General features: G+C 44.0%; 1 protein-coding gene across 4 annotated transcripts in view; it reads left to right on the forward strand.

Annotated features, from left to right (window-relative positions):
- Window positions 1-20,532, forward strand: part of ARHGAP40 (Rho GTPase activating protein 40) — a 123,583-nt gene that overhangs the window by 25,515 nt on the left and 77,536 nt on the right. Inside the window, exon 1 of one of the 4 annotated variants that reach the window (XM_073606430.1) lies at window positions 7,554-7,695. The exons of 2 other annotated variants lie outside the window; for them this stretch is intronic. In XM_073606430.1, coding sequence (XP_073462531.1) covers window positions 7,664-7,695 — 32 coding nt within the window. In that variant the 5' untranslated portion in view covers window positions 7,554-7,663. Of the gene's footprint in view, window positions 1-7,553; window positions 7,696-7,731; window positions 7,932-20,532 lie in introns of those variants that run through there. One more of the 4 variants, XM_073606429.1, reaches the window with a different exon arrangement.

Consider the following 20,532-nt stretch of genomic DNA (forward strand, 5'->3'; position numbering starts at 1 on the left):
GGCGGGACTGGGCGTGACTGCGAGCGGAGTGAAGTTCCCAACACAGGTTAAAAAAACTGACCATACTGTACTCTCATGCCTAGTGTGGTCAGTTTTTAATAGGAAAGCTGAGGGACTGGAAGGAACACCAGGGATTTCACACAAAGAAAGCAATGCAAACAGAACAGGATACTTTTCCATACAACCACCAAGCTCCTCATTCACTCACTTGTTATCTCTCGCCTGGACTATTGCAACTCCCTTCTCATTAGCCTGCCTCTCCTTAGGCTCCTCCCCTCTTCAGTCTATCATGAATGCTGCTGCCAGACTTATCCACCTTACCAACCGTTCAGCGCCCGCCAACCCTCTCCTCCAATCCCTACACTGGCTCCCAATCACCCAGCGAATTAAATTCAAAATACTAACCACAACATACAAAGCCATTCACAACTCTACCCTGAGCTACATCACCAATCTTATCTCCAATTATCACCCAAATCGTCCTCTCCGCTCTTCTCAAGACCTCCTGCTCTCAAGCTCTCTCATCTCCTCCTCCCATGCTCGTCTCCAGGATTTCTCCAAAGCCTCTCCCATCCTCTGGAACTCGCTACCTCAACCTGTCCAGCTATCCCCTACTCTTGCTACCTTCAGGCGATCCCTGAAAACTCATCTCTTCAGGAAAGCCTATCATGTCTCCAACTAATCTCCTACCACTTCCATCAGCTCATTCCCCACAGTTACAACCTTTTGTACCACCTGCCCCACCCTATTAGATTGTAAGCTCTTCTCAGCAGGGCCCTCTTAATCCTCTTGTATTTTATTGCATTATAACTGTATTGTCTCCCTTTTATATTGTAAAGCGCTGCGTAAACTGTTGGCGCTATATAAATCCTGTATAATAACATGGTACAGTGGGCACATATCAGGAATATGAAATTCTGAATTGACATATTCTTTAAATATTACAAAGTTCTTTATAGCCGTCTACAAAGTGCTTTACAGGATTTCTTTGGAGTTGCACAAGCATGTTCATTGGAATGGGTTACCAGGTTGTACCAGAATAATGCAGACATATATAATATTACCTTTTGTATGCCTTATGTGCTTATACAAGACAAACTGAAAATACATGACATGCTGGGTGGGATAGCACAGAATCTAAAGAATCACTAAAGTTCCTGTACTTCCCCTTTAATAGAAGTGATATGGGATAGTGCACCATTGAAGAAAAAAAAGGAAGTCTGGAAACCAAAGATCACAGCTTTGTTTGTGGGGGGGGGGGGGGGAGGTCTGCTTCCACTTGTACAAGTATGAACGTATGCTGCATTCTTTAAATGTTATAAAACAACATGCATGGAAAGACAATAAGGCCCAGCTCCAGCCCAATGTATTTTATTCTGGATAGAGATGGGAAGGGTTTGAACCAATGTGAGACTTTTATTGCCGTGTTCCCGTAACAGAATATCTCTTCACTTCCAGCTTCAGTGATCACATAGGAACTTATGCTGGCCATACACCGTACGAAAAAAAATCGGCCAAACCCATTTTCGAAAAACAAACATTCGGCCGTGAGAGCAAACGATAGTGCCATCATGTAATGACCGATAAATCGTTCAGTGGACATAAATGAATCCATTTTTTTGTTACATATACCTAGTGCAAACAGTTCAGACGGGAAACACATTAACCTTTCAATTTATCATTCGTTCGGCAGAAAATTTCAAAACTTGTCCTTCGTTTTTATTCGGCTCAAAAAACGTCCCAAAGATTTTCGTTTTTGTGCCCATTAACCGCTTCAGCCCCGGAAGATTTTACCCCCTTCCTGACCAGAGCACTTTTTTGTGATTCGGCACTGCGTCGCTTAAACTGACAATTGCGCGGTCATGCGACCTTGCACCCAAACAAATTGTAAGCACATAGAGCTTTCTTTTGGTGGTATTTGATCACCTCTGCGGTTTTTATTTTTTGCGCTATAAAAAAAAAAAAAAAAAAAAGGGGAGCGACAGTTTTGAAAAAAAAGCAATGTTTTACTTTTTGCTATAATAAATATCCCCCCAAAATATATAAAAGCAAATTTTTTCCCTCAGTTTTATGCCGATATGTATTCTACATATTTTTGTTAAAAAAAATTAATAAATAATCGCAATAAGCATATATTGATTGTTTTGCACAAAAGTTATAGCGTCTACAAAATAGGGGATAGTTTTATGGCATTTTTATTATTCATTTTTTTTTTTTTTTTTTTTTTTTTTTTAATTAGTAATGGCAGCAATCTGCAATTTTTATCGTGACTGCGACATTATGGCGGACACATAGGACACTTTTGACACTATTTTGGGACCATTGTCATTTATACAGCGATCAGTGCTATAAAAATGCACTGCCACTGTATAAATGACACTGGCAGGGAAGGCGTTAAACACTAGGGGGTTAACTGTGTCCTAGGGAGTGATTCTAACTGTGGGGGGGATGGGCTTCAACTGACATGACAGTGATCACTGCTCCCGATGACAGGGAGCAGTGATCTCTGTCATGTCACAAGGCGGGGAAATGCCTTGTTTACATAGGCATCTCCCCGTTCTGCCGTTCCGTGACACGATCGCCGGGAGACCGGCAGACATCGAGTACCCAGGTCCCGTGGGCACAGTCACGCTGTATGCGGCGGGCGCGCCCGCTAGCCCCACCAATTAAAGGGGACGTACAGGTAGAGGCTAATTTCCCAAAAGATCCCTAACCCCTTTACCAGTCTGCTAAAAAAAAAAAAAAAAAAACAACAACTAATTTTCTATCACTTTCTGTCCCATTGGTTGCACAGAAGGTGAGGAAGTGTGTCCTCAGTGGAAATGCGGACAGAAATAAAACCTGGAACAAGATTAAATCCTTCCCAGCCTTACTTCAAGACTAAAATAAAGACTTTGGCTGGAGTTGAGTTTTACTAAAACTTTAAAAAAAAATAAAAATAAACCTCTCTCTCTCTTAAAGCAGATCTCTGGGCAGAAAACTTTTCAGTTATGTTTCTCATCAGCTAAAGGTTATAAATCCACTTTGTGTGCACCAAGTGCCTTTGCATGCCCAGATATTGCCTTGTAAAAGTAGTAGTGACATCATCACTGTGCTGTACATAATCTGTGCAGAGAGCAGGGCTGTGGGAGGGGCCCAGCAGGAGCCTATAGTGGGGAAAACGACAGGAGGGGGCGGAGACAAGACCAGTCACCCTGCACAAGGAGAGAGAGCAGCAGTGAGTGGTCTTTATAACAGGAAGCTCCCTCACAGAGAAAGTCTCACACTGGATCACTGCACAGACGTGGAAGAAATACACAAAGCACACCAAAAAGTAAGAATACACACATATAGCAGTTGATACAGTCAGCCTACTGCCATTTTTTTTAAAGAGGTCAACAATGGCAGCTTTTATATTTGTATATAAATTTTTTTGTTTTTTGTTTTTTTTAATAATCAGTAGATCTATGCAGCTGAAGTTATACCAAAAATCAAACATTTCCTGTATTGTTGACCTTTTTTGCCCCTTTTGAGCCTCCCTGTTGATCTTTCATGGGATGTGCAGCCTCATTCACCAAGAGAGAGGCTTCAGGAGGCAGGAGAAGTCTGGCCATGCACAACTTTTAGGCTCGGTTCACACTGAATGTGGGTTTGAAATCCTGCGAGTTCAGCAGAACTCGCAGGATTTCAAACCGGCATTCCAGTCTGACTTCGGGGGCAATTTGAGAGACATCTGTGCGGGTTCATGCACAGGTGTCTATTGAAATTGCCCCGAAGTCGCCAAAAGTAGTGCAGAAACTATGTTTTGGAATCGGTGCGGCACCGCAAAGTTGGCGTTGCACCGATTCAGATGGTGCCATTTCCGGCAATAGGCTCCAATTCGGCATGCAATTTTACATGTCAAATCAGCCCGATGTGAACGGGGGCTTAGGAAGACATTTTACTTATAATTTCCACTGCCCATATCACTGGGTCTACTGATCACTAAGGGCTCTTGCATACAATCCTATCTGACCATATATTGTAAATTGAGGTGTCTTTCCCTTACAAGTGCTGTTTACAGCTGCCTATAGAAGTCAATGGCTGTACATGGCAATACCCAAGTACTGGATAGCCACTGACTTCATTGGTGGCTGTATGCAGAGCCTCCCCGGTAGACAAATAACCTGGAATTTACACTACGTGGCCAGATACAACCATGTGCAAGAGCGCTTAGACAAGTCCTGTTCATGAAAATAAAACTGGCCGTATACATGGTTCAATTTTTTTTTTCCTGTTCAGCCAACCACCACCATGAATGTGTGGATGGAGGAAACCTCCCCTGACAGACAGAATACACAGATTAGCATTGCAGCTTTTATCCGACAGGTTGGTTAAACAGAAGTTGATAGACTTCTTTTCAACTGCAGCGGCCCCTCCTAAATCGGCTGAATTTCAATCCATCTGTGGCCACAGTTTATGTTTCTTTTCATTATGTACGCAGTTTAAAGGATAAGTTCACCTTTCATAACACGTTACACCCAGCCTAAGGCCGGGTTCACACTGGTATGACAAACGCTCCGACATTGGGAGCTCATGTCGCATGACGTGAAAATCAACGTTTCCCTATGGGAGCCGTCTTAACTGGTCCGACACAAGTCGGTCCGATTTTGAAAATGCTCCCTGCACTACTTTGGTCCGACTTTGATCCTACTTCAGCCCATTGAATATCACTGAAGTTGGATCGCCATCTTGACTGATCTGACTTTGGCATGCGACTTGTGCTCTGATGATCTTGAAGGGGAACTCCACACCAATTTTTTTTTTTTTTTTTTAAACGTTGGTTCCCCTCCAAGAGCATACCAGGCCCTTCGATCTGGTATGGATTTTAAGGGGAACCCCCAAAATCCATACCAGACCCTTATCCGAGCACACAGCCTGGCAGGTCAGGAAAGGGGGTGGGGACAAGCGAGTGCCCCCACTCCTGAACCGTACCAGGCCACATGCCCCCAAAGCACCTTGTCCCCATGTTGGTTGTCAGGGTCTGCGGGCAGGGGGCTTATCGGAATCTGGAAGCCCCCTTTAACAAGGGGGCCCCCAGACCCCGGCCCCCCACCCTATGTGAATGAGGATGGGGTACATTGTACCCCTACCCATTCAGTCAGTGCCCATTAGTGCCTCCTGCTAGTGCCCATTAGTGCCTCCTGTCAGCGCTGAATGCCTTCTGCCTTCCAGCATGACTCTGAGTTGAGAGCATCTCTCTCATGGAACAGCTCAGAGCCTGAGAGCCGGCATTGATAGTTCTCTCTCCCCTCCTCCCTCTCTTGCATGGGATGATAAGAGAGAAGACACAGCCGATCTGCTCCTTCTCCCCCTCCTCTCTCCTGTGTGTGCTCCGAGGAAAGTCAAGTGTGAAGTTAATGGAGGCAGAGCCGGAGCCAGCGATACTGCGGCTCAATCCACACCTGTTTCCTGCATTCCCAGTGTCCATTTCTTTTAATTGGGGGGCACAGTATAATGTTGGGGGGGGCGGATCATGGCCCCCTCTACCCCCCCTAGTGACGCCACTGTCCTATAGATCAAAAAGCAAAATCAGATCATCAACATTTCAGGTTGATTTACTAAAACTGAATAGTGCAAAATCTGCTGCAGCTGTGCATGGTAGCCAATCAGCTTCTAACTTGTTTAATTAAGCTTTGACAAAAAATAAAAAATGGAAGCGGTTTGGTTTCTGTACACCAGATTTTGCACTCTCCAGACTTAGTAAATCAACCCCATAGTGTCTGTTCCTATCTTAGTACTGCAGTGCATTCTGAAAAAAAAAAAAAAAAAAAAAAAAATCAAAATGTTTCTTTTTTTCCTGTATTTAATGCATTTGGATGCCCAATGGCAATGTATGAAAGCACGTTATCTGTGTTTTGATGCATTGGCAACAAGTATTAAGAAGCCTTGATCAATGGCTCTTAACTATCCATGCCAAATCCTAAAGTGAAAAATGCATTGAATATGCTTATCAATAATGCACAAAGAAAGCACAGATTGAGGCATGACAATTTATTATTAAATTTTAATTAAAAAAAACAAAACACACACAACAAACAAACAAACACACACACACACACACACACACACACACCACACTCTACTATGCATATGATCCAAATAATCCCTGCATCCTATTGGGCACAGAGTTCTGATGAGGGTCATTCAGAACCAGCAAACTGCAGTATACATGCAACCACAGGCATGCACTCGAAGACATATTGCTGATCCCAGCGAGTTCATCGCATGGTTTATTTTCCCACAGAAATTTATTGAAATGTCATCTGTGACATTTCAATACCATCGCAATCCGAGGTGTTGAAAAAAAAGCTGCATACAGTGTGATTGACACCATAGGAAGAAGGCAATTTGCCTTGTCTATACATCAAGGCAGCGCTGGAAATAGCCACCAGCTTCGCATTTCTGGTGTAAACAAGCCCTAAATCGCTAATTTTCTTTCTCCTTTGTATCCATTTTAAAAGTACTTTGTTTTTTTTGGAAGGCTGCATTTATACTGCAGATTTTTTAAGGTGCTAAAAACGCAGCAAAAACACAATCCCCCTAAATCCTATGGGACTCTTCACACCACGGCGGTGTGTTTTGAAAAGACCTGCATGCTGTTGCATCTTTTTGTTCAAAACTGTACCAAAAAACGCAGGTCCCTGTTGAAATGAATAGAAAACACGTCAAAAAACACATTTTTTGAGTCACATGTCCAAGTTTCACAGGTGCATGCTGGGTAATAGGCACCCAGAAAACGCATCAGAAATGCAGCAAAAACATTTGAATTCCGTGGTTCTGCAGCAAACACCCTCGCGGTCCCATTATTTCTTAAAGTGGTTCTAAAAGCTCAAGGTTTTTAATGCATGAAGGTATATAACTTCTGTGCAGCTCCCCCCCAGCCCTCCTAATACTTACCTGAGCCGCATCACGATCCAGTGCTGTACTTGAGAGCCTCGGTTCTCCGGGGACTTTCACTTCTCATTGGCTGAATGGACATGCAGAGCTGCGGCTGTGGGGGCACTCTGCAGGAAGGAGGGGCCAGGAGTGCAGCGGGGGACCCGAGAAGAAGAGGATCCAGGCTGCTCTGTGCAAAACCATTGCACTGAGCAGGTAATTAAAACATGTTTGTTATTTTTATAGGGACAAAAACAAGACTTTACAATTGCTTTAAATTATTGGGGAATCAAGCATAGTTCTATATGGAGGGTTTTAACTTGTAAAAAACAAAACACACTCATCAAAAAAAACCAAAAGCCTTTTATATCACCCTAAATGCAATATGATTTTGGTGTATTTGCTGTGGGCCAAAACGTGTAAAAAAAAAAAAAAATCACAGCAAAATGTGCATCACCAAATGAGTCTGTCTTAGTGCCAACATTTGGTAAAATAGCTTCTTTGGTGCATTTGTTGTGCATATTGAATAGGCTACCCTATACATTACACACAGAAACGCACAAAAAATGCATGCAGGAACATGCATTTTCTGCTACACGTAGTGTAAATTCAGCCTAAATCACTGCAGAGCTCAGTGTGAATACACACAATACAGTACCTTATAGCAGCCAATCAGAATGAAAATGTCGCTGATCTGACTTCATGAAACAGAAACTTCGTTGCTGCACTTTACACTTCCACGTTGTTATGGAATAAGCCTTTGTAGATGTCAGCTGGAAATCAGCATACAGCATGGAGGTCAGTAATAATATTTCCTAGCACTATTGTAAAGGGGGAGATCATGTATTGTCCATGGGAACAGCTGCAGCTGAGAAGGCTTAAAGGATCTCCGCTGCTCCGCCCCTCCTCCCCCTGCCAGCTGCTGTAATCAGTGGGACAGACAGGCAACAGGCGCTGGGGTGTGCAAGAAGGAAAGAAAGGAGGACTTGAATGCTTTGTGACATCCCAGTGTCACCATCCAGATACGTTTGCAGGTATTGTACCATCATGCCACTAATCACACCTCTTCCATGTGGCCCCTTTAATTGAGTTGGTGCCTTGGGTATCTTTCTGTGTATAGGACTTCATTGATCTTTCTTTGTGTTGTCTGAAATTGCTACAAGTTTCCCCATTGTTCTCTCATCTTATGTAGTTGCGTTTATTTTTTGCTGTAATAGTCTTGCAATCCAATGTAAATGTTTATTTAATAGCATCTATTTGTTTTGGTGTAATGTTTATAAACTGATAACGTTTGGAAGTAATTGTAACATTGCATTAACTGTCATTACCAAATTACTTTCTAGTCTTGTGTACGCTAATGGCTCATATGACTTGTATGCATGCACACCGCCGTATGGGAAGGCTGCTTTGCTTGCACAAGAAATCCTCTTAAGCATGGAGTTAAACCTGTTTCTGTTTCTGTAGAATGCGTCTATTGACATTAACGTTCCCCTTTTTTTTTCTTTTGCAGTTATTTATACTTCCTGCTATAAAAACAGTTTCTCTGTATGCATTACGAATTTATATATCTAGGTAGATAAAATATATATATAATTTAGAGATTGCTTCCTATAGTTGTAATGCTTGTGTGACCTTATCAATTTTAAATTACAAAAAAGACCACCTATTCATTTTGAATGGGTTCTCAATGTACGTAGAAAGACAACATGGTGCCATGCTGTGGTGCAGTGTAGCGGTGGGGCTTTTAGGAGTACCATGTTTGTGGTTGGGGTGCCATTCTGAATGAACAGATGCCCACTGCAATGCACTTTACCTTGCGTAGTGGTAATGTGCGTTATAACGCAGGTTTATACCCCATTCAAACCTGAACAATCTAAAGTGCGTATCTCGAAGCATTTCAATAATAATAATAATAAACGTTATTTAATATAGCGCTTCTCAAAGTGCTTTACAAGAAAAACACAAGAAATACACAGGATAACCTAAAGGGGGGAAAAAGGGATAATTAAGTGAAAGCTTGTCTAAGAAAAAAGTTTTTAGATTTGACTTGAATGAGTTTAGAGAAGATGACTCTCTGACGTTCTTAGGAAGTGAATTCCAGAGTTTTGGAGCATAGCAGGAGAAGGCTTTGTCCCCCATTGGGTGTAGGTGAGTAGGGGAGACACGCGGTAAACCAGAATTTGAGGAGCGGAGGTTACGAGGGGGGGGAGTAAGTTGAAAAAAGTTCAGAGAGGTGACGGGGTGCCGAGCCACGAAGAGCCTTATAGATGAGCAAATTGATCCTAAGTCTATGCGACAGCCAGTGCAAGGACTCCAGGGTAGGGGTAATATGATGACTTGTACCAGACCTAGTTGGGATTCTGGTTTCAGAATTTTGAACATATTGAAATCGATTTAGGCCTCTTTCACATGAACGATCTGTTCAGGTCCGCCTGTCAGTTTTTTAGGCGGACCTGAACGGACCCTCCATAGACCTCTATGGAGCGTCGGATGTCAGCGGTGACATGTGCGCTGACATCCGACCCGCTACGATCCAAAAAAGTGTAACGGAGGAAAAACCTACTTTTCCATCCGTTTTCGGATCGGGTGACGACGGACTCTACGGTCCGTCGTCATCCGATCCCCCATAGGGGAGAGCGGCACTGTGACAGGTCCGTCGCTGCACAGTGAGGGACCTGTCATCTGCCTGCTCAGCGGGGATCCATGGAGCGATCCCTGCTGAGCAAGCAGATGTTCACGGGGCGGATCATCTCGGATCCTTAGAGTTGAAAGGACCCTTAAAGTTGATAGGTACACCAGTGAGTAGAGTATTGTAGTAGTCAAATCGACGTCAAGATTCCTATTAGGTCTCATTCACATGGGCGTACCTATCCATACTCCCCCGTGCAACGATCCATCTTTGCCCACATGGATGCACAGATGTTCTTTGTATCCGCATGCAGGTAGTCCTATTCGCGTCTATTGGAGCAAAGTGGCTGCATGGACACAGCTGCTGGTCCCAATTTGCCGGTTGTCTGGGTATGTGACCTCGAACGGACGCCGTCTGAGTTTGGGGGTCACGCACCCACACAACTGTTAGAGCCTTTTCACATGGGTTGTTCCGATCAGGTCCACCTGCCAGTTTTTCAGGCAGACCTGATCAGACCCTCCAGTCTCTTCTATGGAGCGGCGGATGTCAGCAGACACATGTCCGCTGACATCCTTCGCTATCTGATCCGATCCTGCCCACAAAAACCAGATGGATGATGGTCCTATTTTCCATCCGTCCAACGGATCGGATAGAAACGGACAGGTGGTCCATTTCCATCCGATTTCCCCATAGAGGAGAGCGGGACTGTGTCCCTGTCCGTTCTACACAGCGGAGCAGACAGGACCTGTCATCCACCTACTCAGCGGGGACTGCCTGCAGACAGACACACAGGACACTTGTACTGCCCATGCAGGGAAAGATGACCCTTTGCACAGGTATATGGATAGGTACAGCCATGTGAATGAGGCCTTCATTTTAATGGTGCCGGTCAGTGGCATCGCTGAGGGGTGTGGACCGCACCTGGGTGACACTAGGGCTGTCAATAGGGAGTTACCACTGGGTTTCCTGTAGAGGGCCTGTGCACAGAGGGGGAACCGGACAGCAGGGGGATCAGTGCGGCAGAAAGGAAGAATAATTACAGGATGATGTACTGAGTTTGTGCCTCTCCCTCCAGCAGCTGAAAGCTGGTTTCTCCCCCTATCCCAGTCGTCGGATTTCAGCTGCTGGAGGGAGGTACACAAATACAGTGCATCGTACTGTAATTGTCTTCATATCCTGTCGCGCTGCACTGATCCTCCTCTGTGGAGGAGGATCAGTGCTGCCCACATCTGATTCCCCCGTTTGCCCGGGCTCACCCCTTTTATAGCACTGCTGCGGGCATACAGGCAGATGGAGACTGTGGGAAGGAACCGGTAAATATATCATTTATCGGCCCCTTTTTTTCTGAATTGGACACAGTGAGTGATCGGTACGGATCACTCCTGTGTCCATTCATACCTGAGCATAGTAAACTGCTTCAGTTCAGTTTATGAATGAACAGGAGCCTCCGTCTCCTGTTCATTCATCTTCAGTGCAGCTGAGGCTACAGAGAAAGGAATTGAAGAATCTGTGTCCTCAATTCCTTTCACTGTCTCAAGGGGTTTAGGGGTCTGTTTAGATATTTCATCTAAATCCCCCCTCAACAACATTGTAGTTAAAAAAAAAAATGTAAAAAATATTTTTTTTTTTTTTTTTTTTACAATTGTTAAAAAAAGTTTCAAAAATTGGAAAAAATTATTTTACCTCCCCCTTTTTTTCTTTTTTTTTTCTTGCACAAAAAAGATCCAAAATTGCTGAAAATGTGAATGGGGGCTTACAGTCTTTTTTTTTTTTTTTGCTTAAAAATAACAAACATGTTACACTTGCCTCCCCTGTGCAGTTGGTTTTGCACAGAGCAGCCTAGATCCTCCTCGGGTCCCTCTTCGGCTCTCCTGGCTCCTCTCTCCTTATGAGTGCCCCCACAGCAAGAAGCTTGCTATGGGGGCACCTGTGCCGAACTGCAGCTCCGTGTGTCCATTCAGACAAGGAGTCCTGGCAAGGCCCTGCCCCCTCTCTCTCTCCTCATTGGCTCACTGACTTTGACTTTGATAGGACGCTTACCTAGGTCCTGGAGTCCAGCGATGTCGGTACCACAGCTGATGTTCCCATCAGCTGTCGGGTGCTGCTGCCGCCATTGCGGGGAAGGGAACCCGTCAGTGTAGCCTTACAACTTCATGCCAGGAACCCTACTGCGCATGCGCGAGGCCCTGCTCCTCTCTCCTACTGGCCTGACTGTACGTCTCCTTTAAGTTAGTGTACTTTTCGGGAAGATGTGTTAGATCCGCAAAATCTTCAAAAAGACTTGATATTCCAGTTGAGTTTTTTTTTTTTTTTTCCTAAATGGGCCCTGGAGTATTCTTTTATTTCTTTTAGCGCCATTCCACAGACACGTTTCCCTGCAAGGCATGTGCATAACATTTGGTCAAGAACATCAACAATTCCAATGGACAAACCCAGACATGTTTTGGTATGGTCAGTGTTTTCTGACAGCAGAAATGTGTAGACGTCACACAGTCATCACATCACACTAATTTGGATGCTGTTCAGAGAACTTATTCAAGGCTTATATAGCAAAGCCTGCACTCGTGGGATAACAATGGAATTGCAGTAACGTGGTAAACTAGCAGGCTGTAAACGCGACTTTTAACACCTGCAAAGTAACCCTCCGGTTTCTTGGTCTGAAAGGGTGTTGACCCAAATAGCAGAATACATATGTCTGCGACTCAAAAAATGCATGTTATGTTCAGGCCAATGAGAGAAAAAAAGTAAAAAAAAATAATTTAGTGCCTTCTGCAGCATTTTTTGTAAAATCTTTATTTTTTTCAACTGTCTTGCTCCTGGATTTTAAGATTGAATTTTAACCTTTTGAGTTGCTGGCTCTTTTGACTGTCCTTTTACTTATTTTTAAAGGCTTTTTTAAGCAATATTTATGAGGTTTTGGGCACGCTGTTGGTAATGTAAAGGTTCGTGGAAGGTCAGCACAATTATTTTTTCTTTTTTTGGCCAAGTTGTTTATCCACACTAAAAGTACGAAGAGCTGTAATAATTGTCTTAAAGGGGAACTCAACTTTCATGGGGGAAAAAAAAAAAAAAGCAAATAAAAAAATAATATAGCACACGTCATATTGTGATTGAATGTTATTAAAAATGACCTTTCCTTTTCAATCTGCAGCTCTGTTTTTGTTTTTTTGTTTTTTTGTTTTTTTTTTTTTTTTTTTTTTTTTTTTTTTTGTAAAATGCAATGCAATATGGCTACCTGGAGGCATAATTTCCTGCTTGTGTGAGAAGTCAGATGCATCCCCTGCAACAATTATGTCATTTTTGGTCAGATACTTCCAATGGGAAATCACGTCTAAAGGGATGCAGACCCTACAACTTTACTCATTAGATCCCTACAGGTGCAGCAGCTAATTAATAATTATGAAACCACTCCTATTAGATTCACTTACCACATGAACACAGAGAAACGCACAGGGATTTCTTCAGAATAATAAAAGGTAGTAATCTGCAACAAAGTTTGTTAAAATCCTTGCAAAGTACTTAGATCACCCAGAGGGGAATGTTTGTTTTTTTTTTTTTCCTAACAAAAGTGGAGTTATGCTTTAACCACTTGCTGACCATATAACTTACATATACGGCGGCAAAGTGGCACTGCTACGCCAGATCATGTAACTGGTACGTGACCGAACACTACCGGGTAGGGGGGCGCACATGCGGCCTGTTACTGCTGTGATTGTTCGGCTGATCGGCGGGTACCGCAGACTCGATGTCCACTGGCACCCACCGATCCTTCGGTACAGAGGGAGAACGGCGGTCTGCCTATGTAAACAAGGTAGATCGCCGTTTCGTCAGTAGGGAAGGCATGGATCCTGTGTCCCTGCAAAGCAGAGACAGGGATCCATGCCTTTCCCTAGTAAAAGCACCTCCCACAGTACACAAAATCACTAGCTAGGCACACAGTTAACCCTTTGATCACCCCTGATGTTAACCCCTTCCCAGCCAGTGTCAATGATACGGTGACAGTGCATATTTTTAGCACTGATCACTGTATTAGTGTCATTGGTCCCCAAAAAGTGTCAAAAGTATCAGTGTCTGATTTGTCCGGCGCAATATCACAGTCCCGCTATAAGTCGCTGGTCACCGCTATTACTAGTAAAGAAAGAAAAAATCCCATAGTTCAGGGGTCAGGAACCTTTTTGGCTGAGAGAGCCATGAACGCCACATATTTTAAAATGTAATTCCGTGAGAGCCATACAATATGTTTAAAACTAAATACAAGTAAATGTGTGCATTTTATGTAAGACCAACACTTTTAAAGTACAATACGTCTCTGAATTCTTTTTAATAACGTTGTTATGCTGTTGCTAACCAACGATAAATAAAGTACTTCTTACCATTAATGCGACTTCTAGTGCTGCATGGTTTTATTGATGGCTTTGTAGTCTGGTTGATAAGTGGTGAGGACATCTCCCCCACTTTAATATCCACAACCCCCCCCTCCACTGTAATGTCCACCATCTCCCCTCCACTGTAATGTCCACCATCTCCCCTCCACTGTAATGTCCACCATCTCCCCCCCACTGTAATATCCACAATCTCCCCCCCACTGTAATATCCACAATCTCCCCCCCACTGTAATATCCACAATCCCCCCCCCCACTGTAATATCCACAATCTCCCCTCCACTGTAATATCCACAATCTCCCCCCCCACTGTAATATCCACAATCCCCCCCCCCCCACTGTAATATCCACAATCCCCCCCCCCCACTGTAATATCCACAATCTCCCCTCCACTGTAATATCCACAATCTCCCCTCCACTGTAATATCCACAATCTCCCCTCCACTGTAATATCCACAATCTCCCCCCCACTGTAATATCCACAATCTCCCCTCCACTGTAATATCCACAATCTCCCCTCCACTGTAATATCCACAATCTCCCCTCCGCTGTAATGTCCACAATCTCCCCTCCGCTGTAATGTCCACAATCTCCCCTCCGCTGTAATGTCCACATCTCCCCCTCCGCTGTAATGTCCACATCTCCCCCCCCCACTGTAATATCCACATCTCCCCCCACTGTAATATCTACATCACCCCTACAATTGTCTGCTTGCTTACCACTACACAAGCAGGCAGATTCACGAGCAGTTGAGGCAGGTGATGACGACGCTCACCTAGGCCGCCGCCGGGTGTGCCAAGATGGCCGCCGCTCCGGAGCTAGGCCGAAGCCGCCGCCTTTCCTATGGGCTCAATCCGCAGATCGGTACACCACGCGATCTGCGGATTGAGAGACGAGACCCAGATGCAGCCATCAAAAGAGCCACATCTGGCTCGCGAGCCATAGGTTCCCGACCCCTGCCATAGTTTGTAGATGCTATAACTTTTGCGCAAACCAGTCCATATACCCTTATTGGAATTGTTTTTAACTACAAATATGTAGCCGAATACATATTGGCATAAATTGATGAAGAAATTTTTAATTAAAAAAAAAAAAAATATTGGATGTTATTTATAACTGAAAGCAAAATTGTCGGTCTTTTTTTGTTTATAGCGCAAAAAATAACTGCACAGGTGATCAAATACTACATATCACATAGTGCCGTAAGACCGCGCAGTTGTCAGTTAAAGTAACGCACTGCAGTAACGCAAAAATTGGCCTAGTCATGAAGAGGGGTAAATCTTCTGGAGGGCAAGTGGTTAAAGTGCCATTGAATGTAATTGACTATATAAAAAAAAAAGAGAGCCTGTGTACTTTTTGTTTTTTTGATTTTTTGTTTTTTATTTTTTATGGCAAAAAAATGACTTTCTTTTTTTTTTTTGTATAATGTAATCTGAATTTGTTATGCTGACTTACATTTTTATTCCCATGAGGTGTTATAGAATTTTCTAAACTTCTTTTTTTATGACTAATTCATTTCAACCCACCAGTGTCCACCCCAAACAGTTTTCCATATACTGTTTTATACACCAGTAACTGTTATCGTACTGTTCCATATACCAGTTGCTATTATTTTTTTACTATGCCTATTCCTTTTTTTTAATAAAATCCCCAGTTAAGTTTTGGTTCTCCATGACATTTTTCTTTTTTTTTTTTTGTGTGGTCATGGTTCAGCCTTGCCTGTCTGAAGGCACAAAGTCAGCACGAAAGACTTGTTCAAACCATTGTCTTCTGATGCTCTGTTCATGCAGTTAGTTTGGCATTATTTCTTGGGCATTTTTTGCATAGGTAGGCAGAAGGCATCCAGTTTAAAAAAAAAAAAAAAAATTTTTTGTAACAGTTCCAATATATTGTGCTGTCATATTTCGTCAGCTGAGGTTAACTGTTTTTTCCTTCAGAGGTTTTACACTCTAATGTCCTCACAAAAGAGAAATTCCAAACAGCTATGTACAAAGTTTAAAGACATTTATGCAAACTGTCTGACCTGAAAAATGATTTAGAATTTTGATAAGTCAATCTTGTGGTCCAGACCCTCCCGTTAAACAACAGAGCCAGATCAAGTAACCTAACTTTTCTGCACTGCTGTTATACTGATGTATGACAAGAGTTTGTGTACAGGCATATTTTTCAAAACCTAAAATGTTATGTTTTGAAAAAAATACGCCTGTATGTACACGCATGTAAGTGCAAATGTTGCACTCATAGCGGCATATTGCATTTTTTTTTTTTTTCGTAACTTGAACTTTAATGGCATTCCAGTCTTGGTCCGTAGGGTTCAATATCTCTTAAGTCCACTTACTTTATAGTTAGTCCATGTGTGGGTATCTTGTCGGGTGTCAGTCTCTGCCGTGGATACAAGGCCGCCATAACGGCGGCCTTATATACCCCCGACCCAGAAGATGTGCGGCGATAAGACGTCCGCAACATTGCTTCCGGGTTAGACTTTCCATCCCCATACTGTTCTCACAATGTTGGGAGCATAAAATTGTCCAAAATGTCCTCATGCGCTGATGCCTTAAGAGTTCCCCTCACTGGCATTAAGGGGCCAAGCCCAACCCCTGAAAAACAACCCCACAACAAACCCCCCCCCCCCATCCGCCAAATGATTTGGACCATTGCACAAAGCAAGGTCCATAAAGACATTGATGAGCGAGTTTGGGTGGAGGAACTTGACTAGCCTTCTCGTCCACATCAGTGCCTGACCTCACAAATGCGCATTTGTAAGAATGGTAAAACATTCCCATAGACACACTCCTAAAATAGGTCCATCGCTTTTTTTTTGCTGACTGCATGTCAGTGCTGGCTCAAGTCCCGGCCAGCCTTCCCTGGTGGAGTGATTTTATCTCTCTCCACTCATTCATGGGGAATCTTCTGCTGTGTTATGAAGCTGGGGTCTGAACTGTTCGGCGGCCGTCCACTCACTGTAACAATGCCCTGCCTCCTAGACCGTGATAGACAGAACACTGATCCAATACCAGGAAATTGGAAAGTTAGAGACCACAATCTGCAGTTTCTCTTAAAGTGGTTGTAAAGGCAGGTCTTTTTTAACTTAATGCATTCTGTGCATTAAAGTAAATGTAAACCTGATTTTTTTTTTTTTTTTTTTTTTTTTTTAATGAAGACTTCTACCTGGTACAGTAGAGGATGTCAATTCATCTGTGCCCAGTCTTGCCACCAAGAGTTAATTCAGCTCTGAGCAATCCTCCTGTCTTTTTTTTTTTTTTTTTTTCAGTGAGATAAAAAAAATCACACACAGATAAATTTGTGTCAACATCCAGGGCCGCTGATAAGCTAAGCCAGTACAACTGGCCCTGTTGTACCGGGCCCAGCCAGCAGGGGGGGCCTGGGCAATTTGACAGCAAAATGCATGCAGAATAAAAAAAAAATTCTCCAACCAGCTCCCAGTACGCCCCCCTCTTGTCCGACTTATTTGCAGGCTTTTTTTTTTTTTACTTTCTGGGTCCCTCTGTAGATGTTCTTGTGGGTGTGTAGGAAGGACCATTTCTTGTGTTTCGGGTGGAAGGTCACCTCCGCAGCTGACTGCATGTCAGTGCTGGCTCAAGTCCCGGCCAGCCTTCCCTGGCGGAGTGATTTATCTCTCTCCACTCATTCATGGGGAATCTTCTGCTGTGTTATGAAGCTGGGGTCTGAACTGTTCGGCGGCCGTCCACTCACTGTAACAATGCCCTGCCTCCTAGACCGTGATAGACAGAACACTGATCCAATGCCAGGAAATTGGATCAGTGTTCCGTCTAGCACATTCTAGGAGGCGGGGCTTTGTTACAGTGAGTGGACGGCCGCCGAACAGATCAGACCCCATTTCCATAATGCAGTGGGAGCTACCCACTCTGTGTAATCAAGGTACTTGCGAGGCTCCAGATGGGCACTGATGAGGCTGCATTGATGGCACTGATGAGGCTGCATTGATGGCACTGATGAGGCTGCATTGATGGCACTGATGAGGCTGCATTGATGGCACTAATGAGGCTGCATTGATGGCACTGATGAGGCTGCATTGATGGCACTGATGAGGCTGCATTGATGGCACTGATGAGGCTGCAGCTGTTACGATTCCAGCTTCACATCCCTCCTTTCTTCTCCAGCTCTCCCAGGATCGGCTGCTCCACACCTTGGCATGATTCGGCATGCTGAAGTCATGTGGTGCCTTTCCTGAGTTTTGACTAGATGTTACTCATCATGGGGCGTGATCAGTGTGACTGAGGAGGATATTAGTGGTGCAGTCAGATCCCAGAGCCAGCAGAAAAAATAAGGAGTGTGTAGAGGTGGGTGGGGGGTCTTGTGACATCACAACTCCGCTCACGAGGTCCAGCAAAGAGACCCACCCACTGATTCCAGAGTTTTGCAGGACTTCTGCTGAAGGGGGTGACATTTGCAAGGTAGGAAGGATACGTGCAGGGGGCTTGCATGTATATATACATTAATACTGTGCCATTAGTTTATACTGGGGCAGTGGTGGGGTTATATCCACTTTAAGATAAAAAGCCTTCTGTGTGTAGCAGCCCCCCTCAGCCCCCCTAATACCTGAGCCCCATCTCTGTCCAGTGATGTCCACGAATGTCTCTGTTGTCTGAGACACTCCCTCCTGATTGGCTGAAAGACAGCAACGGCGCCATTGGCTCTCGCTGCTGTCAAAGTCAGTCAGCCAATCAGGAGAGAGTGGGGGCTGCTTGCTGTGGGAGCACTCAACAAAAGCGAGGGGCCGAGGAGCACAGAAGAGGAACCTGAGAAGAGGAGGATCGGGGATGCTCTGTGCAAATCCACTGCAACAGAGCAGGTATGTATAACATGTTTGTTATTTTTATAGGGAAAAAAACAAGACTTTACAATTACTTAAAATTATTGGGGGATCAAGCATAGTTCTATATGGAGGGTTTCAACCTCAGAGAACTTTAAAGAATATTATCAACCCTATCAAGTCCTAAGGATGAGTGCCGGCGTGTTCGCTCACCCCATATGCAGAGCCCGCCAAGAAGTCGGCACTGCGCTGCGCTAATCACAGGCAGTGAGACATTGTCCCGATGTGCGGTGGCAGAGATCGGGAAATGTCTAACTGCCTGTGATTAGCGCAGCGCAGTGCCGACTTCCTGGCGGCCTCTGCACGTGGGGTGTACGAACACGCCGGAGCTCATCCTTAGTAAATAGATAGATCCCCGTTCTGACAGGGGAGGAGGGACAGATCTGCTGCTCCTAGTGATTAGGAACAGCGATCTATCTCCTCCTCCAGTCAGTCCCATCCCCCCAGTTAGAAACGCCTCCCAGGGAACACATTTTACCCCTTGATCGCACTCTACTGTTAACCATTTCCCTGCCAGTGACATTTACACAGTAATCAATGTATTTTTATAGCAATGACCTCTGTATAAGTGTCAATGGTCCCAAAAAATGTGTCAAAAGTGTCCGATCTGTCTGACTCAATGTCGCAGTCCTGCTAAAAATTGCAGATCGCTGCAATTACTAATAAATAAAAATGCCCTAAATCTATCCCCTATTTTGTAGATGCTATAATGCCCTGTACACATGATCTGACATTGATCGGACATTTTGACAACAAAATCCATCAGATTTTTTCCGACCGATGTTGGCTCCAACTTGTCTTGCATTCACACGGTCGCACAAAGTTGTCGGAAAATCCGATCGTTCTGAACACGGTGACGTAAAACACGTACGTCGGGACTATAAACGGGGCAGTAGCCAATAGCTTTCGTCTCTTAATTTATTCTGAGCATGCGTGGCACTTTGTGCGTCGGATTTGTGTACACACAATCGGAATTTAAACAATCGGATTTTGTAGTCAGAAAATTTTATATCCTGCTCTCAAACTTTGTGTGTCGGAAATTCCTACTGAAAAAGTCCAATGGAGCCCACACACGAACGGAATTTCCGACAACATAATCCGATCGCACTTTTTCCGTCTGAAAATCCGACCGTGTGTACAGGGCATATCTCTTGCGCAAACCAATCAGTATATACGCTTTTTGCAATATTTTTAGGGGGAAAAAAATGTAGAAGAATACATATTGGCCTAAACTGATGAAGATTTTTTATTTTTTTAAATTTGGGACATTATGGCAAAAAGTAACAAATATTTGTTTGTTTTTTTTCAAAATTGTTGCTTTTTTTTTTTTGTTTATAGCGCAAAAAATAAAAATCGCAGAGGTGATCACATACCACCAAAAGAAAGCTCTATTTGTGGGAAAAAAAGGACGTTAATTTTGTTTGGGTACAACATCACACGACCTCGCAATTGTCAGTTAAAGCGACGCAGCGCCGTTCCGGTCCTTAAGTGGTTAAGCCTTGATAAAAGGGGTCTTTTGGAACACCTTGTAAGCAGGTGTAGGTTGACCTCCCTACACAGGTGGGGCTGACGCAACCACTTGGCAAGGAGAGTGGAGGACAGGAGTAATGCACATTCATCTTAGGCTTCTGTACGTGTCATCGAGTGAGCGTCTGTCCAATTGGGCGTGGATGACCCCCGTGGTCATCTTTAGTGAGGGCAGTGCTTATATAAGTCACTGGCTCACTGCAGTTGGCGCGCATTCTGCGTGTGGTTAGGTCAGGGGCAGA

Source organism: Aquarana catesbeiana, linkage group LG12, assembly GCF_042186555.1.
Source record: "Aquarana catesbeiana isolate 2022-GZ linkage group LG12, ASM4218655v1, whole genome shotgun sequence".
NCBI lineage: Eukaryota > Metazoa > Chordata > Amphibia > Anura > Ranidae > Aquarana > Aquarana catesbeiana.